The sequence below is a fragment of the Bombyx mori genome, chromosome 5 (assembly GCF_030269925.1).
Source record: "Bombyx mori chromosome 5, ASM3026992v2".
Lineage (NCBI taxonomy): Eukaryota > Metazoa > Arthropoda > Insecta > Lepidoptera > Bombycidae > Bombyx > Bombyx mori.
In genome coordinates, this window is record NC_085111.1 from 18079933 (window position 1) to 18105385 (window position 25453).

At 40.0% G+C, this 25453-nt stretch overlaps 2 protein-coding genes across 6 annotated transcripts; one reads left to right on the plus strand and one right to left on the minus strand.

Moving 5' to 3' along the window:
- Positions 1 to 476: 476 nt before the first annotated feature.
- Positions 477 to 6311, minus strand: LOC101739531 (17-beta-hydroxysteroid dehydrogenase 13). Its single transcript, XM_004923824.5, has 6 exons — positions 6013 to 6311; positions 5256 to 5393; positions 4473 to 4664; positions 3937 to 4066; positions 2792 to 2968; positions 477 to 1823 (listed from the first exon to the last, which is right to left on the minus strand). Exons 1-6 carry the CDS (start codon positions 6244 to 6246, stop codon positions 1678 to 1680), a joined length of 1017 nt encoding a protein of 338 aa, XP_004923881.1. The 5' UTR covers positions 6247 to 6311; the 3' UTR covers positions 477 to 1677.
- Positions 6312 to 7286: 975 nt separating this feature from the next.
- Positions 7287 to 25397, plus strand: LOC101739391 (armadillo repeat-containing protein 3). 5 transcript variants are annotated; one of them, XM_021346451.3, is made up of 17 exons: positions 7287 to 7591; positions 8246 to 8473; positions 9615 to 9776; positions 10460 to 10684; positions 10987 to 11187; positions 11748 to 11907; positions 14559 to 14708; positions 16503 to 16630; positions 17480 to 17581; positions 18867 to 18988; positions 19528 to 19657; positions 21309 to 21462; positions 21959 to 22079; positions 22558 to 22608; positions 23294 to 23441; positions 24348 to 24546; positions 25228 to 25397. In XM_021346451.3, exons 1-16 carry the CDS (start codon positions 7448 to 7450, stop codon positions 24519 to 24521), a joined length of 2400 nt encoding a protein of 799 aa, XP_021202126.2. In that variant the 5' UTR covers positions 7287 to 7447; the 3' UTR covers positions 24522 to 24546; positions 25228 to 25397. The 5 variants fall into 5 exon arrangements, with proteins under 5 accessions (XP_021202126.2, XP_021202124.2, XP_021202125.2 ...); XM_021346449.3 differs by having other exon boundaries at positions 24379 to 24546; XM_021346450.3 differs by having other exon boundaries at positions 7288 to 7591; positions 25194 to 25397.
- The last annotated feature ends 56 nt before the right edge of the window (positions 25398 to 25453 follow it).

Sequence of the window (25453 nt, forward strand, 5' to 3'; positions counted from 1 at the left end):
TTGGTACCCGCCTGGGATTTGAACATTGGTGCATCGCTCAACATGAATACACCGGACGTCTTATCCGTTAGGCTTAACGGATGGTGCAATTTGTACTAGCCGCCTTTAAGGGCGTTCAATTTTGATATTTGCTAAGGCAGACGAGTATATGGCCATGTTGGTAAGTATTTATCTTCGTCAAGGAAATAAACAATGCCATGGCCACACTCAAGCCCCTGTGTACGGATGAATACTTAAACCTCGTTTGAAGAGATACTTATCAAAGCGCCCGGGAAACACCGTGGAGGGAACTTCATTTCAAAGGCGAGACAGAAAAGATCTCTGTAAACGAACGCAGAATTCCTCCATACTGTCTGGAATAGACAGTATGGAGGAATTCTGTCTTATGTGTGCGATGGTAAAAGAGAAGGAATCATCTCGAAAAATTCCTCAGAGCACTAATTGGCTATAGACAGTCATAATCTAAAATCATGGTCTGTTAATTAAATAAAGTGTTTATTGAATAAATTCATTATCTAAATTATACGTACTTTACAAATTGATTGACTGACAATCTACATAGTTAAAGCTAAAAACACATTAAAAAACATTAACGACGTAACAAAATCATTTAGATGTGTAAGAGATTTAATGTTATTAGTCTTTTTTATGATTGACTATACTTGGCCGAAATTGTTTTAGATTACTTTCTTTTAACAATGTTATACATTGCTGACAGGACTGTGAGCGTTCATAATCCCCTTCAAACGTCATTACGTAGGTAATGAACGGCAATGGAAAAACGACGGAACCACAATACCACCGTCACGAGTGCGCTGGCTGAGTCAGCCCACTGAGTTTCTCGCCGGATCTTCTCAGCGGGTCGCGTTTCCGATCCGGCGGTAGATTCTGCGAAGCACTGCTCTTGCTAGGGTCAGTGTTAGCAACACTTCGGTTTGAGCCCCGTGAGCTCACCTACACACGTTAGGGTGAAGCTGAAACAGCCTCTCAAGGCTATCAGCATAGGTAGAAAAAAGAAGCTGGCTGAGACACGACGACGTGCTAATGAGTGGGACGAAAAATAACCTGGGTTTTTCGGTTTAGTGGTGTTTGCATGAAAACGTATCAAAAATTAGTTACTTTCGTGTTAATAATATCATTTGCTATACCTATAGCTTTCAACATTTAACAGAATAAAAGTAAATTCCAAAGAATTCTAAATGATAAAACCATGCATGTTGCAACGACATCCGATTTAATGAATCATTTATGAAAACAGATCCTAAATGTTGCTCTAAATAACGAAGGAATTGGAGCTTGGATCCACGCGAACAAACAAACACACAGAAAATGATTAATAATTCTCTGGTTTGTGTTCCTTTAATCTTCTTTAGTCATCACTTTTCTGTTTTTATTAATTTTCTACAAAGTTTAGATACACCGAATTCTAGTGCTTTGTTATTAAATATGGCATTTTTGCATAACTAATCTCAAGCACACCGAATCAGTAGGTTGTGGACTGTTCAATTGCTTGAACAGGTCTGCACGTCTGGACAGTTCCACTGTATATCGTGCAAAAAATATTGCAAGATTCACTTAGTTAGCTTGACCGGTCGCCTTGCTGATCTCAAGCCGCTGTTACCCGTTACCTTCAGTAACGTCAAGTTAAACCTGATCTTCATTGTCAAGTCATAAGACTTAGCAAAAACAAAACCACCCTCTATGTCCAAAATTGAAAAAATCCGCAAAAACTATCCTTAGCCTGTACGGCATAAGGTTGTGTATGTCTATCATGGTTTTCATTAAGGGTGGTACGCTGATGCACTTCTGATTCTTTCGAATACCTGTTACAAGAAAACATAAAAAAAAACATTTATTAGTTTGTTTGGCACAATAAAAGGATATTAGGGCTTTTGCACGGTAATACACTACCACCACCTACCACCAGTAGGCAATTACTGGTGGTAGGCCCTCTTGTTAGTCCGCATGGGTAGGTACCACCGCCTTACCTATTTCTGGCGTGAAGCAGTAATGCGTTTCGGTCTGAAGGGTAGGGCAGCCGTTGTAACTATACTGAGATCTTAGAACTTACATCTCAAGGTGGGTTGGCGCATTTACGTTGTAGATGTCTATGGGGTCCAGTAACCATTTAACACCAGGTGTGCTGTGAGCTCGCCCACCCATATAAGCAATAAAAAAATATTAGTCACAGGCCGAAGGTGTGAATCGAATGTCCGTCATCGTTTACTTTTGTTGTTTTCAATTAAGTTCCTTGTTCAAGATAAATTAAGTAAAACCAAATTAGCCCTTGGGTAGCCTAAGGCTTGAGAATTTTTTTGTGCAGTCGTTGCAGTTGATCCTAAATGCACAGGACTACAACAGTGCGAGTCAATGACGAGAAGATAGTCTATTAAAAGCGTGTTGCACAACGGCCCATTCTACCATACCCAATAACATATTCTTCTTCAAACAAGGCTTTCGAAGAGTACTCCGTGGCAGGCTGTGCCTTTGGCATTGCTGACCTTCATGAGCGACGACCACCATTTATGCCTATTGCAGTAAAAAAACACAACGCAGAATGCTAATACCTATATATAAAAATAAGGTGGTACTGAAACTACCCTGATTTGTGCATTCATATTTTACCACTTACTGGATATTTTTATTATAATCCAACGAGCTGTTACCCGCGATCTCGCCTGCACGGTAAAGGAAAAGTGTCAGTGTAGTAGTTAGGTACCCGTGGGAATGGTATTTTATTCGGAATAAAAGGTAATGCTACCATTCTAACTTTCCACGATAACATTCTAACCTTCAATAATAACACTGGCAGCTTCTTTCGCCGTTATCTCTGAATACCAAGAGACGAATCGATGCGAAGGTGGTGGATACAGTCCAGTGGACACCGTAGCTAAATACACCGATGTGGTTTTTATGTTCTTAGTCCAAGTGTCCAGGCGAAGTTCTTCGGTGATGGAATCCATTAGACCTTGAACCAGTAAACGGTTCAAATTCAAAATCATTTATTTCAACTTAGATGTCAGTATGACACACTTGTTGAATGTCAAAATACAAATAACAATGTTAACTCTACCACCGGTTCCAAAAAAAGCCACAGTCCTGAGAAGAACCGGCGAAACAAACTCAGCGGGCTTTTTTTTTTTTGTTTTTCTCGAATATTTTCTTTTTTTTAAATAAATAGAAATATTCACAATAAAAGAAAAAACAAGTCAAAAAAATACAATTAAAAAAAAAAAGTGTGTGTGTCCGCTCCGACGCACGACTGGAGTTTACTGGATATAAAAAATTAAACGAAACAATACGAGAAATAGTTCTATATTACGACAACACGATACACTACAGATTATTAACAAATTAACGAGACACAAAACAAACGACTAACAAATATATGAAAATACAATAATGAGAGAAACGCGCGATCAGTACGAGGCTTTGTGGCGGACTGCCGGCGCAGCAGCCCGGCGTCACCTGCGATAACGCGGCCGCGCGTTGGCTCCTGATTGGCGCGCGCACGCATCACGCAATCAGGAGCCAATCAGGCGCATAACGCATTTCGTGTGACATGCTAGTACGATTTTGGTCCCCATAATTTTCATACCCCGGGCCTATATATGTAAATCGATTCTAAAGGAGTAAACTCCAAAAAATAATAATAATGAAAAATGAAATGGCCAGGAGCGAGCGCCTCATTCCCACGTAGTGCCATCTAGTAAATAATCCTTAACTTTATAATATGCCTTGTTGCACAAACGTTCCTTAACAGTTTTCTTAAATCTATGAATAGGTAGTAGTTGAACGTTTAGTGGGATCTTGTTGAAAAGCTGTACACCCAGCCCCCTAAAAGAGTTGCTTATTTTCTTAATTCGAGCCGCCGGCAACGCATTTCTTAAATGCAGTCTCAGTTCGCTATATCTTATTCGACTGTTTTATGCCTACCTCTTAAACCGAATTTCGCAGCACAATACGGTATCATATCAGCGCACGGCATTAAACCAGCGCTCGAGTTAATGGCTACGATATGTCCATATCGCCTGTCGACCATACTCGGCAGAAAAGCTTGAATAACCTAAAACAATAATTTAGCAAATCTATAAATGGAAGAGAAGTTTCTTGCTAAATATTGCAAAGTGTAAAAGATTCATAAAATGTAGTATACAGGGGATTTCAGGGGCGATAAATCGATCTAGCTACGATTTATTTTCAGAAAATGTTGTCATAATCGTGTTTTCAATAATCAACTTTATCGATAATTTTGATTTTTCTTTAAATAACCAGTTCATATTTTTTTATTATTCTGTCGGTAAGATCGAAAAAAAATTATTCATATTTCATCATTTTATAAATACTTAATACGTATTTAAAAATAAATTCTAAAAATCACAATTTTTAAAAAAAAAATATCGTCATTCAGGTCATTATCTAGAGATAGTAATAACACACACAATCGCTGAATAAGTAATAGCCAATCTAACCCAGAAATGAGCCAGCAAATTGACTTCGATGATTTTCATCACGCCTTCGGGTCTTAAGTGTGTGATCGGAGCACACGTTAGGAGCCCTGCATTACTTATCACCATAGTGACATCGCTCAGTTGTCGCCTCATACGTGACGCCAGGGAAGCAACTTGATCTTGAGCCGTTACGTCTATTGTGAATCCATAGCACTGTAATAAAACAGATTTTTCTACCAACAGAGTTCTTACTTGTCCCCCCATATCTACGAAATTGTTTGTCGCGAGTATCTTTCGCCGCAGGAAATTAAGAAGGGAGCTCTGATTAAGTCAGAAGACCCTGAAGATACTAGATAGTACTATGTATACTACTAGATAGAATAAAAATAGATAGCCCCGCCTGCATATTTTTACCGCGTTCCGGTTTGTTGAAGGGTTCAAGTGGCTACCTTCGGATGTTTACGGTAACTTGGTGAGCTGTTAGCTCATTGGACAGGTCTATGTAAAAAAACCTAATCATGAGCGTCGCCGGTTATAAATATTTTGGCAAATTAGTCGGGATTTATTTTATCAGTTTTTTTTAAATATCGAAAGATGTTTGTGCTAATCTGTGCTACGAAGTAGATGATATGTTCAATAATATTGGCAGTCCGTTACAAAGACTTTAACTTTGTAAGCTTGCTTGAGACTTTTGAGTAAAAGTCTCTCTTCCATATTTTCGCGCTACAACAGTAACTTTTGAATACGTTACACCAATCCGACAGCTTTACTACCATCACCACTACTACTATTACAATCACTGACTTCTCCATCTTTCTTTCTTATCTCATTCACGACGGCGTTGTTGCGTCTCTGGTCTTTGTCCCAGCAGATAACAGTCGCTCCGAGCTCAGCCAATTGTATTGCGAGCTCTCGACCGATGCCGTGGCCGGCTCCTGTAATCTAAGTATAATAATATTTATGGTAGGCAGCGGCTTGGCTCTACCTTTGACATTGCTGAAGTCCATGGGCGACAGTAATCACTCACCATGATCCGTATGCTCATCTGCCTACTAGGGCAATAAAAAAAAGAAACTGTTTACATGATAATTCCTTGTTCATTTTATTTTGATAAATAGTATTTTGATGCTAAATGAATAATGCTACGCACTTCCGAAAAAACACGTTTTACGCTGGCTAACTACTTATTAATATCGATAAAATACTATCTACAAACATATAAAGAGTTATAGATAGTTCCTTATACCATCTACTAAGTGAATTTTTGTTAGTTATTTCTGTATGATAGGAAACTTCAATTTCAAGTTTGTATTTTATTTAATAATTTGACTTTTCAGCAGTCAAAACTACAGAAGAATTGGTTAATTATTTTAGGTAATTTAGTACCTAAAAAAGAAGTACCGGGACACTAAAATGCTTTGCTAAATGAGTTACTAAAATGAAATAAATGCACAGATGTATTCGTACTTCAAAAATCCTCCGTTACACTTATTGTTAAAATGAAATAAAAACTATAAGGCATTAATAATTATTGCAATAACAATCAAATCAATCAACTAACGAGTACAGTCTCTCCGTGTAAGTTACTCAAAGCCGGCGGTACTAGCACTCTGAAAGCGGCCACAGTACAACTCGAAAACAGCTTAACCAATAAAACAAGAGTGTCCAGCGCCCACAAAGGTGCCGAAGCGAGCCCCCCACTACCCCACCACGGCAATATCCACACCTCCTGCCAAGCCCTGAACTTTTTGGCCAGATTAGCTACAAAACGCACCAATATATTTCTCCTATACATAAGTGTAAATTCCTATAAATTATCATAAGCTTGACATTCTAACGTCATTTTAAAGACACCGTTTGTAATCTAGTAATTACTTTTGAATTAATGTTTAGATGACCTCTTTGGTAGTCTCCGAAGCCTGCCAGTGTAAAAATTGGCGGTATACAATAATGGGCAAATGTCAAAAAGGCAGCATAAACTATATTCATACTATTCGAATCAAGTATACGACGAATCCTAGTTATATTCCGGTGCTGGAAACAACAGTAACACTATTTTCGTGGTTTTTTTGACGTGACAACGTCTTATACATACAAAAAACATGACTCATTGAGGCGTTCCATTTAAGACTTGAAGTGCAAGTGAGAGCGCGCAACGAGCGACAAAGAGGCACAGTCGGCCTCTGCGTTCGGCAGCGTTTGACATCTGTCTCTCTCCTACTCGAGTAATCGATGCATCCGCGTGGACAACTGCTATATACACTAACACATTTATATGTTTTCGTCAAGTATGAAGTTTAGTGAAAAGTGAATGTGGTGTCAATTGCTCATACAAAATATCTATCAAACAAATAAAATTAAAAATTTCTTTTGAAAAATGAAACCATTCCTTCAGTACCTATTTCCTTATGACGTTGTCACGTTCAACTATAGTCAGTAAACCGACTTTACAGACAACCGATTTTTTTTTAATCCAAAATCCGATTATGCATTACAGGTTCTCAAAGCATTTTACAGATTTTTTCTGAGTCCGGATCAGTGAAGTGACGGAAGACCACGCTCTCTGACATGATTTTGCTGCTTCTGTATCCAATGATTGCTTGTGGCATCGACTAGGTCTCTACAGTCTACAACTGAAAGAACCGATGTTCGACGTTCTGTAGGGCGACTGAGTTATTTTTTTCGAGCCCTGTGTTGAAGGGTTAGTTACATGAGTGAATTCAATTTCCATGTATTCTTAAAACGCGGACTTGTTGTAAATAACGTGGCGATTCAAATTTCCGTCCAAAAAAACAGGAATACCGACAACCCTACGCTAGTTTTTGTTATTGAAACTTTATTGGTTTATGACATGCGGAGTACTGTCGGTCGTTTTAAATACTTTTAGTAATTTAATACGTCAAAAATCAAAATAAGTTTTCAACGCACATCGAACTTCACTTGTGTAATGCACATATTGTACTAAAATACATCATTATTACTTGTGAAAACTAAAAATGGCAAAACCGTTGCAAAAGGAAAGAGAGAACAGGTCAGCGGAAAAGAAGGATCTGACCTTCCATCCGTACACCATAACTCCTGAGAGTGCTCACACCTCGATACTGCTGCTGGAGTCTACCGAACCTGAGATACTGTGTCAGGTGAAGTACATAGTTTTTTTTTTATTTTTTTATTGCGTAGATGGGTGGACGAGCTCACAGCCCACCTGGTGTTACCGGAGCCCATAGACATCAATAACTTAAATGCCGCCACCGACCTTGAGATATGAGTTCTAAGGTTGCAGTATAGTTACAACGGCTGCTTAACCCTTCAAATCGAAACGCATTACTGCTTCACGGCAGAAATGGGTAGGGTGGTCGTACTTACCCGTGCGGACTCATAAGAGGTCCTACCTATATGTTTTTAAAACAGCTTAACGCACAATTTTTTGTTTCCCTTTTTATTGCTCTTGTAAATGGACAAGCATATGGCTCACCTGATGTTGAGTGTCACCGTCGCAATGTCGTCCTGGACGTTCATAATGCCAGGGGCAGAAATAACCTGCTGCCTAACACTAGTACTCCTAGCAAACCTAATTTTAAGAAAGAAGCCACCTGCCTTCGGACGCAGGCAAGTATGAGATCCACCAGATAGTGTTTTATGTTGCTTGTCTATACAGTGCTACCGCTAATGTCTAAATAAGGATCGACTTCAAATCTGAAAAATATAAAAATGTACATCTTTTTTATTCCAGTAACGGTGAAGTCTTTTATGGAGCCTTGCCTCTCATTAATTCTCTTCTAAATTACTTTCAGACATTACGAGCAATAACAAAGTTCTCTGCCCAAGACACGCAGAATCGTTACATCCTCTTCGACTTAGACGCAATCCGTTACATACTTCTGCATATAGAGCATTCCGAGTTAAACATCCGAAGGTTTGCTCTAAAGGCTTTAGCTCAACTTTGCCAGCTACCGCAAGGACCTGAGCAGGTCCTGGCTGACTCAGCCAATCTAAGAAAGATAGCATTTATGTTAGTTAAGGTAAAAGTTAAAAGTAATCTTATCTTATCTTCTATCTTCTTCTTCTATCTATATATTTATATATAAAAATGAATTGCTGTTCGTTAGTCTCGCTAAAACTCGAGAACGGCTAGACCGATTTGGCTAATTTTGGTCTTGAATTATTTGTGGAAGTCCAGAGAAGGTTTAAAAGGTAGATAAATATGAAAATGCTCGGAATTAAATAAAAATAATAATTTTGTTTTCCCTTTGATGTGTCCCCCGTCGGACGGATTCCTCTTGTTTTTTTTTAATTTATTTTACACAAAAGTTTAGGTCTTTTATCTATTGATTGAGGCACTACGAAGTCTGCCGGGTCAGCTAGTTTGGTAATATATTTGAAGTCAAAGTTATTGCTGGGAGCCAGCCAACCGTTAATACTATTCTTTTTTAGTTGGTTACATGTAGGGTATCGTTTCAACAGTGTCATCCGATTTTTTCTATCAGGTTCAACGTATCATTGGCGGTGTCCGTTAGCGGAGAACATTCTATGCGTTGTGCGGCATGCTCGTATCTCGATGACAGCAGCAAATAAAGAAAAAATATGGTCACATGCTGTGACTATAGAATTGGAAGTCATATTATCGATTTCTCTCAGACACAGCCCACTGAGTTTCTCGCCGGATCTTGTTAGTGGGTCGCGTTTCCGATCCGGTAGTAGATTCTGCGAAGCACGGCTCTTGCTAGGGTTCGTGTTAGCAACGTCATTAGGTTTGAGTCTCGTGAGCTCACCTACTAGTTAAGGCGACGCTGATATAGCCTCTCAAGGCTAGCTTAGTTAGAAAAAAAAGTCATATTAGCTTGCGTTTGATTTATTTCTATGAGACAGTCAGTTTAGCTTGTAATCATTCATGTATTTAGCAGTTCAAAGAATGGTACTTTGTAATTTCATTACGCGCACTGATAGCAGTCAGACCGGCCGGAATAATAAAAGCGTATTAAAAAGCTTACTGTTTTTTGTTGTTTGGTCACATACCCTTAGAATTAAGATACTAATCAAATAATGGAATCGATATTCTATTAGTCTATTATCGATACATTAAAATAATAATTAATAGATACTATCTAGTTTATACATAAATATAAATTGAACTAATTAATTAAATTAAAAAAGTAATTTTAGGTGGAAGATGTATTCGTATTGGAATTTGCGTCGCTAGTCCTCTCGGAATTGACGAGAGAACCACTCGGCTGCGAGCAACTGGTCTCAGCCAATATCTTGAGTACATTGTTCTCGAGGATGAAGAATAGCTTAGACCCTGATGTCCAGAAGAATTGTCTTCAGGTAAACCATCGTCGGAGTCCATTAATAAGCTATCATGGGATGCGGAATCTAAATGTATTATAGTGACTATCATCAAGCTTCAAGAAGTAATAACAGATAAGTAAGCGGCTTTGGTATAACAAGTATGTAAATAAAGTTTAAAAAAAATATTTATTATCTCAAATTTGTATGCAGTTGGAACAGCGCCTCTAACGGCAAACGTAAGAAAACTTTCCGACTCCATACAAAGCTGAGTTAACTTTTACGCTATCGAGAAGGTTAAAAAAACTCGCAAGACTTGTCCAATAAGAGAGTAATTATCAAAAACATGGTAAAGTTAAATGTAAATAAATATCTTTATCTTTTAGGCCAGTGCTTCCCAAACTTATTTTGTCTACTGCCCACTTTGAGAATAAATTATTTTTTAGCGCCCCCATTTTTTCTACCTACTTAAAAACCACTATAGTGAGAGCTCAGTTGGTGCCTAAGAGTCCTCCTAGATGAAATTACAAATCGCCTCCCAAGCCTCTACACAACGCCCCAATTTTTTTCTGGGTCTATTACCGCCCCCCATTAAGCCTGCAACGCCCACAAGGGGGCGTTATCGCCAACTTTGGGAAAGGTTATCTTAGACCTACTATTGTTGCGGGAAATCATTATAAGAAAATGCAGTGAATTCAGAGTCTATTTGAAAACTTCCACAGACGCTCAGCAACCTGCTGGACGACCCTGTCTGCGCATCCGAAGTCACGAAGAACCAACAGTTCAGTTGGCCGTCGCTGCTGGCGTTGATGCAGAGCAAGTACTTGGCTATCCAGCACGCGGCTCTCCGAACTGTGGATCAGTTGATATGCAGATACAAAGATCTGGTTGTGCAGAAGACTTTCAGGGCTTCGACTGGAGTATTGGATCTTTGTGATATATTGGAGGTAAATAATTATTTACGCTTTTTTTTTATTGCTTAGATGGGTGGATGAGCGCACAGCCTACCTGGTGTTAAGTGGTTACTAGAGCCCATAGACATCTACGACATAAATCCGCCATCCACATTGAGATATAAATTGTAAGGTGTCAAGTATAGTTACAACGGCTGCCTCACCCTTCAAACCGAAACGTATTACTGCTTCACGGCTTACGTTTCGAATACTTTTTTTTAAGAGCCGAACGTAGATAGCTTCTTCAAACTTCTAGAAATTTCGCTAAGAAAATTAACAAACGTCTTCTCTTCCAGTCCTATGAATTTCGGGATGTTCACGCGCAAGTTCTTGGAGTCCTACGGGACTACGTGGAAACTGAGGAGAATGCGTCTCATCTGTACCAATCTGGCTGTATCCTCAGACTGTTGGCGTACTTGGAGATGGCCTTGCCAGCCATGAAGCCACACTGCCTGGCCGTTCTCACCAAGATGTCTTTTACTTCAAATGGGAGAGATGTTAGATTATGTTATTTGATACACAAGTATACGAACATACTGTTACGCGCTGGGGTTCGGGATAAATTAACGTTCCACCAAAGTACAAACTAAAACTCTATTTAGCGCTTAGAACACTTAACACTTCATACTTCTTCCGCTTCGCTTCAGGTGACTCATTCGCTGTTTCGCTTCGAGTAGATCCGATTGCCAATTAAATCATTGTCATCTCTGCAACGCTTTTATAGTCAATACGAAATCCCTAGAATTATCGAGAACATTTCTGACAAGTCGAGTATTTTCGATATGTGTTTCCGCTATTTGACAATAGATGGCGTTGTAGTTCCCGAACGCTCTCGAATTTCCTGGTTCTTTTGACGTTCGTTTCTGCTATTCGACGATAGATGGCGTTGCTCTTACCGGCGTAACAATACTGATATGGACATTATGTGTGAGATTGTAAGTACAATAACTTAAGGACTATCCGTAGGGAGGTCTTGGACGTGTGGCCTTTCCGTAAATAGAAAAATACGATTACATCATGATTAATATGCTTATTTCATAATAATATTATTTCTCAGGCATTGTACCAGACCGGGACTGATATGGTATTCTGTCACCAACTCCTCAGCTCCAACGTTGATTTGTTAGCGGATGCGGCAATGGGCGTTGCGAATATGACCAAACTCCTTCCGTCTGCCGTTCGCATGTGTGAGACCAACATTATTGAGGCACTTTGTGGTTAGTTTATGTTTGTACGCGAACAATCACATTATTATAAATTATGTGTATTAATATGTCGACAAAAATATTGTACCTTACATAATTATAATTATAAGATAACGATAGAGTTTAACTTCGCGATACAAATGATCATATGACTATTTAGAACACTGATGTAGGCACAATGATCGAATAAGGTTTTTTTTTATTTTTTATTGCTTAGATAGGTGGACGTCTCAAGTACCTATAGTTTTTTTTTTTTTTTTTTTTTTTTTTTTTTTTTTTTTTTTTTTTTTTTTTTTTTTTTTTTTTTTTTTTTTTTTTTTTTTTTTTTTTTTTTGTCCGGGCGCTTTAGGCCCGGCCCGCGAATACTCCTCTGACATAATCAGAGCCCTTGTTTATTTATTGTAGGATTAATAACAGAACCAGGAATTTTTAATTTATTTTGTATTAAGTTCTACAATACCATATAAACTTAGTATAACAGTTATACCAGTAATTATATATTTATTTTAACTTTTTCTAACTTTTATATACTTATCTTATTCTAGCTAATATTTTTAACCTATTTTCATCATTATTTTACATTCTACTTATTGTATATCTTTTAGATCGTATTAATGTCTTACTATTTCCTTTCCATTACTTCTAAATTACGGTTTTATTCTTCTTCTATTTACTATTTACAGTTTTCATAATTATTGTATAGTTATTCTACATAGATGTTCTTAAAAGAAAATACATTTTGTAAGCTCCAGAGGGTTTTACTTAATAACTAAATAGATTTTACATCAAAATTCTATGGTCATCAGCCATCCTATGGAGTTTACAAAACTCATGTTATTTTATTTTTATTTATATTTTTCAGCCGTGAGTAACCCCGAGGTTCAAAAGTTCGAGCCGAGTAGGGTTAACGACGTTTCGGACCGCCACATTATCGGGTCCGGCGGGCCACCAGCCAGAGCAGCCCTAGCCATAGGCTATTGCCGCCCTGGCCAGCGCATCCCACTTTCTCCTAACAGGGCAGCAGTCACCAAATGCCGTATGGGCAGTTTCAGTTAGCTTGGCCCTGGTGCAGTTAATACACTTCGGTGCCTGGGCGGCCGCCAGTGGCGTGCACGAACTTTTGAGATGCGGACCGCCACAGTAATTGCAGAGATCCACGTCGTCCGTGCACTGCTTCCGGCCGTGGCCGTACGCCAGGCATCTGGTGCACTGCACCAGTGGTGACTGGTCCTGCACCCTCACATGCTGGAGGTCAATGTATACTCTTCCAGCCGACGTTAGCCTTTGCCATAATTCGGGCGATACCTGGAGGACGGCGTGGCACTCCTGTTGATTCCTCGCCCTCCTCCGGTACCTTACCTCCACGGCGGTTTCGCCGGCTGAAAGATCCTCCAGCAGGTGCCGGTTTTGCTCAGCGAGTGCCGTTCGGATGTCGTCATCCGTATTGTACGCCATGACATTTTTAAGCACGACGAGTCGCTTTTTGTTCTTAGCCACCTCGGCAGTAAGGTTCTTATCGTTCTTTAGCTGCTCGGACAACTTTTCCATCTCCTCTTTACTCGCGCAGCTCAAAACCACCTTCGCATCGCGTACCCTACGGAGACGCTCTATCTTTAGACCGCTGCGTCGTGCATCTAACGCCCCCCTCAGCTTTTCTATGACATCAGCACTAGTATCGATGACGTTTTTTGAACCCACGATGACGGAGAACTTCGGCTTGTCCACTCTAGCGGCTGGTGGCCGAGACAGGACCTCCGCGTACGAGGGAATTACCCCCTGCGCCTCGTCGGTCCGTACCCGAAGTACCTATAGTTACAACGGCTGCTCCACCCTTCAAACCGAAACACATTACTGCTCCAAGGCAGAAATAGGCAGGGTGGTGGTACTTACCCGCGCGGACTCACAAGAGGTCCTACCACCAGTTCAAGGTCCTATCGCGTGCCCTTCTTCTAGCGTTCTTAGCGGTAGATAGCGTTATTTCTCTGTCACCGGCATTACCAGTGTCCACGAGCGACAGAAACCGTAATTGCGAATATTGACAGAAATATTTATACGTACAATGACTTAAACATATCGACGCTTGAAAGGCAAACGTGACTAAGCGACAATGCGTAAACTTTACAGTAGACTAATTTAAAGTTGAAATACCTAAAAAAATTCTATTTTATCGAATCCAGCTGTAGGATTGAAATGATTTTAATAGACCTAGAAATATATATTCTTTGCGCATCGAATATGGTTATTGCCTATCATTAATGTACAAAGGAGTTATTGTCGCTTAGTCACGTTTGCCTTTCAAGCGTCGATATGACTACATATTTAGAACAGTGATGTAGGTACAATGATCGAATAAGGTTTTTTTTATTTTATTTTTTTATTGCTTAGATGGGTGGACGAGCTCACAGCCCATCTGGTTTTAAGTGGTTACTGGAGCCCATATCAAATCAAATCAAATCAAGACTCATCTACAACGTAAACGCGCCACCCACCTTGAGATATAAGTTCTAAGGTCTCAAGTATAGTTACAACGGCTGCTCCACCCTTCAAACCGAAACACATTACTGCTTCACGGCAGAAATAGGCGGCGTGGTGGTACGTACCGGTGCGGACTCACAAGAGGTCCTACCACCAGTTATACGTACAATGACTTAATATTCCACCAGCAATATTGAGTGACGACTCTGCGGCGTGGTTCTACGTGCGTATGAATGCGTTGCGCGCGCTGTCCGAGTTGTGTCGTATCATACCCCGGGCCGCTTCGAGTTTGGTCGAACCGAACACGTTCGCTGCACTTAGAAACATCAATGTCAAATGTTAGAGCGATAATTCCTTTTTTATTCTTAATTCTATATATTAATACGTGAAGCAAAAACTTGTCTATAGTGTAGTCTTGGCGAAATCTGTGATTATAGAAGTAGTCTTTGACAATATAACCATAATAATGTTCAAACTTATAATTTCAATTAATTATAGTCGGAAGTCGTCGTGGCCTAAAGGATAAGACGTCCGGTGCATTCGTATCGAGCGATGCACCGGTGTTCGAATCCCGCTGGCGGGTACCAATTTTTTTAATGAAATACGTACTCAGCAAATGTTCACGATTGACTTCCACGGTGAAGGAATAACATCGTGCAATAAAAATCAAACCCGCAAAATTATAATTTGCGTAATTACTGGTGGTAGGACCTCTTGTGAGTCCGCACGGGTAGGTACCACCGCCCCGCCTATTTCTGCCGTGAAGCAGTAATGCGTTTCGGTTTGAAGGGTGGAGCAGCCGTTGTGACTATACTGAGACCTTAGAACTATATCTCAAGGTGTGTGGCGCATTTACGTTGTAGGTGTCCGTGGGCTCCAGTAACCACTTAACACCAGGTGGGCTGTGAGCTCGTCCACACATCTAAGCAATAAAAAAAAAAAAAAAAAATTCGACTACTGCGGGACCACTAGTTCCTATTAATCCACCTAAAATTTCAATGAGATTGAGGCTAAGCGACTTGGATTTTATATAGTGTTTCCGAAGTAAATATTATCGCAAAACTGGGAGGAACTAGAGAGTGGTGCTGAGCTGTCAACTAGGCACTTTTTTATTTTTATTTATTGCTTAGAGGTTTGGACGAGCTGACAGCCTACCTGGTGTTAAGTGGTTACTGGAGCCCATAGACATCTACAACGTAAATGCGCCACCCACCTTGAGGTATAAGTTCTAAGATCTCAGTATAGTTACAACGGCTGCCCCACCCTTCAAACCGAAACGCATTACTGCGTCACGGCAGAAATAAGCAGGGCGGTGGTACCTACCCGCGCGGACTCACAAGAGGTCCTACCACCAGTAAAGTATAGTTACAGGTATCGTACAAGTATAGTATAGTTGCAGGCTATACTGTCAAAACTATGATCGATGTTAGAATGGAGACCGAAGTTTTATTAATGTTGTTTAAGGGTCGCAGGGCTACAGGATTAGTTAAAGAGACAGTTTCCTCAATAGAAACATTTTACATTAGTAGAACACTCATTCTATCCATTTGTAGTTTGTTATTTGTATTCTCGGGATGTTATGCTCCGAACACATAAAAGTCAAACACACCAATTTTAACAATATAATAATGTAATATGTGTACAATGTTCTATTATAAAGTAAAAAGAGTAAACAAGTCGCTAGGCACTACAAGACACAAATTAAAACTAAAATTATAATACGTTTTACAATCAACTTAAATCGACCCGCGCGAATCTCATGGCATGACGTCACGGGACACCTGCGCGTTCGGAAACTCCGATCGCATCCGATGACTCCCGAGTGCAACCGAGTGTTGCACGCTACACATTAAACTAGCACACATACTAGTGTCAGGCTTAAAATCAGACAGAATGGAGACACTAGCTCCTGCGGGCTCGCGACATACCTGTTTACACTTTATTTCTAATTCGAAGAATGCAAACATATCTTCGAACTAGAAAAAAATTTATGGTGAGGCAAAATAAACTAGCAAAAAGCTTTGTATTTTCTTTCAATGTTATGTCAGGTTTGTTTTATTGGCCATATTGCATGATTAAGGACACTCTCCTACCCTAAGTTATGAAATTCTTACCAAATTCAACATTTCCAGTCAAGGACAACCCGATAGAAGCTCAGCGTTTGGCGGTACAGTGCTACATAAATCTCCAGAATTATCACGTTAGCACAAGAGCCATGCTTAGCCCGGACTTCGTACTAGAACTTGTGAATATATTGGAGGTATCACTTTAGTTCACGTGTAATAAAAATCAATCCCGCAAAATTATAATTTGCGTAATTACTGGTGGTAGGACCTCTTGTGAGTCCGCGCGGGTAAGTACCGCCACCCTGTCTACTTCTGCCGTGAAGCAGTAATGCGTTTCGGTTTGAAGGGTGGGGCAGCCGTTGTGACTATACTGAGACCTTAGAACTTAAATCTCAAGGTGGGTGGCGTATTTACGTTGTAGATGTCTATGGGCTCCAGTAACCACTTAACACCAGGTGGGCTGTGAGCTCGTCCACTCATCTAAGCAATAAAAAAAAAGTTGTGTGTCTTTCAACGTTCTCCTAAATGAGATACCTGCCTAATGTAAGCGGGCCAGTTGGTGGGGTATAGGCAGGAAGAGTGCGAGCTGCTCACCAACTGATTGTGAGAGGTAAGATGCCATAGCTCATTGGTGATTGGTATACCGCCCCTATTTTATTCTTGTTTAGATAGGGGGCCAAACATAATACGAAGTGTCCGCGCCCAGGAAGCGCTCGGATATGTGGGACTTGACGGTCTGCAGATTTTAGAACCAGACCACGGTTCCAATTATATTATTTGGACTCTACCCGCTAAATGACTCCCCTTGCACTCTGTTAACTCTGTTACTGTTACGTCTGATCTCTACCCGGGGTCAGGAGCCGGGCAGAGTAGGGGGATTTCCGCGGTATAGCACTACAACCAGATTGCGGCGCTACCCCAAGAACACCCGATCGACTTGTTGTCAAAGCGATTGTTGACGATTCTACGTGGCCCTTCTCGTTAGGTCGTCCCAGGCGATGGATGACTATTGTTTCTTGGCTTAATATCAATGATGGTTACAGCGCATCGACATCAGATTGAAAATATTGACGTGTACGGCACTTACGGGTCTTATGTCAGAAGATCTTGCCAAAGACTTGTTCACGCTGAAGAAAGGTGAAGAGGTATGTTGTAATAAAAATTGGACTAGATTTTTGTATCTAACTAGCGAAACTCGGTCAGCATCTGCTGTGAGAAATCGTCAATGGTCCGATAAACATCGATTTCTTGAAAATACTCCCGCGCCACTATTGTTAGCTAAGGCTACTATAACAGACACCATTCCTGGGTTACCAAAAATCACCAACAATAACGACATAAAAAAATTATGTCCGAAGTATTATCACAAAGTACAAACATCATCACGGGCCCTATAGACGTCCAGTTAGGGTCATAGGTAGAGTTTCAACATAATTATTGTCCTGCACGTTCCCAGCGGATTCCTATGTCCTTGATCAGGTGCACGTCTCCCTTGTGGTGGCCCACGCATACCGCGCGCCGTCATATCAAATCATGTCTCATATCTACTACTATTTGAGATTTATTTTACGTCAGCAAATGTGAAGGTGATCTTAGCACGTTTTTAATTGAGAAACTAATCATTCGACTGAATTAACAATGAGGAAAAATAAACAATTAGACTCCTAACGACCAAAACGACTGATCTCAATTACTCAAACCTAATGTACTGAATTCGACATGGAAATCAGCCCAAAATAGTACGTTCGGTTTCGTTAATGGGGAATATGTGAAAGTGTTAATTACCATTCACAGATATGTAGAAAGTAAATAGGAACAGATTGAGGATTTTTGGACACTTTGCTAAAAGTAACCTGATGACGAAGGAAGGGCAGCTGTAGCTTGTTGTTAACGCCTACGAAATTTTGAGGAGCAATGTTGAAATTTTAATTTGAACCTCCTGCACCTACACCATTACACTAACTAAACGCCGTGCCAAGCTAACTTGTTCGCAACATAAAAATTTTTTGGGAAAATACCTGTTTAAAGAAAATACAAGCTCAATATCGATTTGGAAGTTTTATTCGAGAAACCCAAGCACCCAATACTTGTGAAATCTTCTCTTAAAAAGGCTACAGATGATCATTCATGCCCTTGTTATCACTCATTACGAATAAGTTATTAAATTACTTTATTTTTAAACTAGCGACCCGCCCTCGCTTCGCTTCGGAAACATTAAAACACACATGAAACCAAAAAAAAATAAAAAAAAGTAGCCTATGTTCATCAGGGACAATGTCGGCTTCTAATGGAAAAAGATTTTTTCATATCGGTCCAGTAGTTTCGGAGCCTATTCGAAACAAACAAACAAACAAATCTTTCCTCTTTATAATATTAGTATAGATATGTAAAATACCATTATACATTAATCTAATACATATTTTTTAATAGGTCGTGTCAAATAACCTTCGTATTGAACATGTGGGCTTCCGAACAGCGCTCTGCATTCTGATCACGTCCAGCGTTACTGACGAAGGAGCCGAAATATATTTACAACTAGGAACTTTGCACTAGTAATTGATGTTGCAAGTACTTTGAAACTTCAACGATTACCTAGTCTACATCACAAGTGCACTTTTATGACGTAGCCTCATCATGATTTTTTTATAAATTGGACTCTCGTCTAGTTGTGGATTTCGACATTTCCAATAGTCGATTCCTTGCGATTTTTAGTTGAAACTGTACAAGAAATGTTTATTGGGTATATTTTGGACCTAATCCTAGCTCATGTATTGTTAATCAGGGGGATAATGTATTTAAGACTATTACACAGTATTGGACATCCGATGTGAAAAGTAACGTATAATATTTCGGATAGGAACATCGAAATATGATGAATCCTTTCAAGTTTTAAAAGTTTGTTTTTTCACTATTTTTCGTTAACATTGAAACCCGTACCTACTCTGAAAATGGGAGCCTCTGTAATTCAACTACTTTTGCTTACGACTTATTTTTGTTTGAATTTAATGCAAATAAATATACAAAACGACTTAAGAATTTTAACAAAAAGGCAGCTTATTTGATGTTACTTTGATTAACAAATTTTTAACAGCATGATTGAAAACAAAGCGGCTCGGTATGTGGTGGGCGCGTGGGAGCCCGCCATCGAAGCTATATTCCGACACCATCCTTCAGCGAAGTTCGCTTACACCGGCACCCTGGATATCAATGACTTTACTCAGGTATTGCAGAAGTCAAAATGAAGATGCAGAGCACCTTTTTTTTTTGTTTTTTTTTTTATGTATTTTATGACCTGGTAACTAAGACCTTCAGGTCAAGTCTTATTTTAATTTGTATCCTTATTTTTATGAAAAATGGTAATATGGAGTGAAATAAAATGAAGATGATTAATTTGAGACATTAATCAACTGAGATGAAATTAAATGAAATGAGATGAGATGATATCTCAGTAAAATGGTGGTCATTTACTGATATGACGTTATATGACCCTAACTGGACGTCTATAGGGCTCGTGATGATAATGTTTGTACTCCTATAAGTTCCTAAAGCATTCATTCGATTGTGATAATACTTCGGACATAATTTTTTTATGTCGTTGTTGTTGATTATTGTCGGTACCGCAGGAATGGTGCCTGTTATAGCAGCCTTAACTAACAATAGCTGGGAGCGAATATTTTCAAGAAATCGATGTTTATCGGACCATTGACGATTTCTGGTGGTAGGACCTCATGTGAGTCCGCACGGGTAGGTACCACCACCCCAGCTATTTCTGCCGTGAAGCAGTAATGCGTTTCGGTTCGAAGGGTGGGGTAGCCGTTGTAACTATACTGAGACCTTAGAACTTATATCTCGAGGTGGGTGGCGCATTTACGTTATAGATGTCTATGGGCTCCAGTAACCACTTAACACCAGGTGGGCTGTGAGCTAGCCCATTCATCTAAGCAATAAAAAAAAAAAGTTAGCTTTTACGCTATCGAGAACGCTAAAAACTTGCACTAAGTACACAGATCTCATAGCAACCACAAGGTGCATGCCGCCGCTCTCCTTTGAACTTTTTTTAGGAACTTAAGTAGGAAGGAATTTATTGTTGTGTTCTCCCTAAGGCCTTTCCAGTCACACCGCCCTACTTATTTCTGCCGTTAAGCAGTAATGTGTTTCGGTTTGAAGGGTGTGGCAGACGTTGTAACTATACTAAGACCTTAGAACTTATATCTCAAGGTGGGTGGCGCATTTACGGTTGTTGATGTCTATGGGCTCCAGTAACCACTTAACACCAGGTGGGCTGTGAGCTCGTCCACCCATCTAAGCAATAAAAAAATCATCAAGACACTTGGACTTGGAACATGCGTTCGAAGTCTCATTATAACAATTTTCCAATACTTCAAACCAGACCATATCCAAATAGCGAGGCAGGCGGCAAGGGTTGGATGGCTCCTCATAATGCGTTACACCACCAGCAAAGTGCAGTTTTTTCCCCCCACCTATTCGCTGTTAATCTAAGAGGCTATTCCAGCTACGTCCGGACGGGTAGGTGAGCTCACAGACTCAACTTGAGAGAATTTGCTAACACTAACACTAGCCCTAGCAAGAGCAGTGCTTCACAGAATCCACTGCCAGATAGGAATCGCGACCCACTGAGAAGATCCAGCGAGAAACTCAGTGGGCAATTCAGTTTATTGTTCAGTGTGCTTAGGGCGAGTTTTTTAACGTTCTCGATAGCGTAAAAGTTAGCTCATATTTGTATGGAATGGGATCGTTTGCCTACGTTTGCCGCTAGGGGCGCTGTTTTAACTGCATACAAAGTTGGATCAACTTTTACGCTATCTAGACCGTTAAAAACTCGCACTAAGCACACTGATAAACACTTTCTAGGAAGGTTTCTACGTCCTCAAACGACTCACCAAACGATTCCCGACCATCCAAGAGGTGTTGCTGCAGAAGCCTCCGCCTCGGGATCCTGTGCTCATCGCCATGTTCCTCCACCCTCAGTCGGACGGAAATTCCTCAATGGACATACGGATGCCTTGTTAGTTGTACACTTGTTTTCATCGAAGTGGAATCTCATATGGTTGGGTATGGTCCGACCCACTGTTAATCCCACTACTGGTGGTAGGACTTATTCTATGAATACTGAAGCAGCAAAAAACAGCAACAAATTTGTTCTTGATAATGTAAGCAAGTATATTATTATGTATAATTAATAAAGTTTTCATATCGAAATCTTATGTATATCTATACTAATATATAAATCTATAGTGGTTTTTACGGATGTTCCGTTATAACTACTGAACCATGCATCCGATTGACTTGAAACTTGGTATCCATGTAGAAAAGAATACACGTACTTAATGGATAGGCTAATATTTATATGAGTATTGGATTCACCTAATAATAATGACAATAAATAATAATGTTAATTATAAATGCCCAGCGAAGTGGGCGAGTACGGCTAGCTATTTATATTTTTGCTAATAGCATTGACTGAAAATGAAACTTTTATTTTATTTTAAATCTCCGAACAGATCAGCGGTCGAGTTCCAAGCTCGCTGTTTCACCATCAAGCGGTTTGTTTGCATCCTTCCTACCTGATGACGTCAATTTGAGGTCGTATTTGCTGAAACTACGGCTGTGGTTTGGGGATCCGTAAGTTAATTAACGAAATTAAGATGATAAGGCACTTTTTATTTTTATTTTGATGGATTTTTGACGTTATTGGACAAACAGGCTCGTGTTTGGTGACCAATAGATGCCTGAAATGTTGAAGTCACTATATTCAAAACAGGGACCATTCTACTCGAGTAATTGGAACTTACGACGGCTTTGTGGTAGGAAGGTGGAATCCAAGTTGTGTGGACTCATGACACGCCCAGATAAACGTAACTTCAGTCTCTATAACGTTCATTATTTCTAAGGATTTATTGAATCTGATTAGCAACTGAAGCTAATTCATTAGAAATGTGGAGCTTGATTAAAAAATATCATGTAAATATAATCTCTTTGTCTATATATAATATTATACTATAATATTTTCGGGGTGGTGGGTGTTCATCTAAGCTGTTTTTGTTATGTTGAGAATGCGGAATAGCTGACAAAAACTATGTTTATTTTTTTTCTTTTTCAGAGCAAAATCACTTCACTACATCGAAATAGAAGATGCTCATTATGAAGTGAGGTAAATTATTATTAGATGTAGTGAGCCTTAGAACCAAGAGTTGATCTCTCTTTCAGGCTTTTCGCTCTTAGGGTGTACACAGATTTTATCGAAACAGTTTTATGCCTGTTGTTTGTAAAAATCGCTATGCTGTCCTCCAAATCATAGTCCAAAACTGCTTCAGACCTTAAAAACCGACAGATCATTGATACAAGCCTACGTGATCTCACAGCTCCACTACAAGTAAAAACACTATACTTACTGTAACTATACTTGAGACCTTAGAACTTATATCTCAAGGTGGGTGACGCATTTACGTTGTAGATGTCTATGGGCTCCAGTAACCACATAACACCAGGTGGGCTGTGAGCTCGTCCACCCATCTAAGCAATAAAATAAAATAAAGGATAACTATATGTATCTATTTAATTTTGTTATTTTCGTTCGGACGATAAAAACTGTCATTAAAGACGTAATATCGAAAAATTCTTTGCAAAAAGAAAAAAATAACCGTTACGAAAGGAAATGGGAAACTTAAACCATCTGTTGGAATTCATAAAGCGACGCTTGTTTTTACAGAAAATGAATGTGGCACTTTATTTATTTTGTTTCGAGGTTAGAATGAGAAATTACTTCTCAAATAAGGCTCGTCCACCCATCTAAGCAATAAATAAATAAAAAACTACTGAGATAACCATGTGTCCAGGTATCGGGATAAATGCGCTGAAGTGAGTTCGTCGCTGAAGCAGCGCGCTCAGTTGCTCGCGGAGTTTGTGGTCCAGCAGATGAGCGGCCTCACCCAGGAGCGAGACTGCTCTATGCCCAGCGTTGAGCTACACCTCGCCGATCTGATGGTACTGTTGTTTATTGCAACGCCCATGCGATGTGAAGTAGTGGGAGTATATTAAGAAACGATATTTGTCACTTAATTTGCTTAATTTATGTTTTTTATTTATTGCTTAGATGGATGGACGAGCCCACAGCCTATCTGGTGAAAATTGTTACTGGAGCCCATAGACATCCACAACGTAAATGCGCCACACATCTTGAGATACAAGCTCTAAGGTCTCAAGTATAGTTACAACGGCTGCCCCACCCTTAAAACCGAAACGCATTACTGCTTCACGGCAGAAATAGCCAGGGTGGTGGTACCTACCCGCGCGTACTCACAAGAGGTCCTACCACCAGTAATTACGCAAATTATAATTTTGCGGGTTTCATTTTTATTACACGATGTTATTCCTTCACCGTGGAAGTCAATCGTGAACATTTGTTGAGTACGTATTTCATTAGAAAAATTGGTACCCGCCTGCGGGATTGGAACACCGGTGCATCGCTTCAACACGAATGCACCGGACGTCTTATCCGTTAGGCCACGACGACTACATTTGTATAAACATTTTTTGCTTAGGTATTGGATATTATTTGTTGTTATACACAAGAAAAGCATTTTTGGCTTAAGCACTTATTTGTTGTTATAATTAAGAATGTTTGTTCTCGTTTTCTATTCTTAGCCGAATATATTTTGTTATATTTTTCCAAATTTTAAACTTAAATTGTTTATATACTTCAATAATTTTAAATGTCTCTCCTGTAAAATTCCAAAAAGATCTAATCAAATAGCCATTCATCCCTCGAGATAAATATATTTTTGATTGTTCTTTTAGTTCTGTTATATAGTTTTAACATAATTTGTATTATTTTATTGTATGTGACAAGATAAAAAAGCTCAATAAAAGCGCGAGTTAATCTTTCTCAAGGTGCTCGCTCAGGATGTAATCGATATTGCAGACAGAACTGAAGAGTCCCGTGGTGGGTGTGGGGTGGGTTCGTGTGGGGGGCCCGCTGGAGCGCGCGGTGCTGTACAAGGTGTTGTCGGATCGCGTGGGGCTGCCGTGCGCTCTGAAGCGCGTCGCATCGCACGCGTGGTGTGAAGTCGCCTTACCCGAAATGGATTCCGTAATTAGATTCCGTATTTAGTTGTTTCACGGAACCTTTCAGTTTGCTTAGTGCGAATTTTTTAACGTTCTCGATCACGTAAAAGTTAAGTCGAATTTGGATGAAGTTGGAAAGTTTGCCTACGTTTGCCGCTAGGGGCGCTGTTCCAACTGCATTCAAATTTTAGTCAACTTTTACGCTATCGAGAACGTTAAGAAGCTCGAACTAAGTAGACAGGTGAAATTAGTGTCGAATATTGATTTAGTGCTACGTGTGGAAGTCATTTTTGAAGAGACCAGGACTTACCTGATCACGACAGGGCAATGCAAAGCCGCCGTCGCCCCAAAACATGTCTTGTCGGATCCCCAGGATTCACTCTCGGTACTTTTATTTCTCTCAAGCACCAATCACCGTCGACGAGCGAAGTAGCCCACAGACACAGTCCACTGAGTTTCTCGCCGGATCTTCTCAGTGGGTCGCGATTCCGATCCGGTGGTAGATTCTGCGAGGCACGGCTCTTGTTAGGGTTCGTGTTAGCAACAACGTCAGGTTTGAGCCCCGCGAGCTCAACTGCTAGTTCGGTGAATCTAGAATAATCCCTCGAGGTTACTAGAATAGGTAAGAAAAAAAAAAAAACATCTCTCGATATCTTGGATTTATTTAAAAAGGACAATGAGGAGACCGAAGTGAGCTACCCTGCAGGTCTGCTGCGCTGTAACTACGTGGTGGATTTGGTGTCGCATCCCGGTCGGCTGTGGCCCCTGGACTCGTTGGAAGCGCATCGGGTCCGCGGCACTATTTGCCTCAAGCCTTGTAATTTCCACGGACGAGAATCTTGTTTATGTCAGAATTAAATTTTGATAATACTGAAATTGGTTTTGCGTACTATGTATGTAATATAATACAATAACTATGTATAGTAATGCAT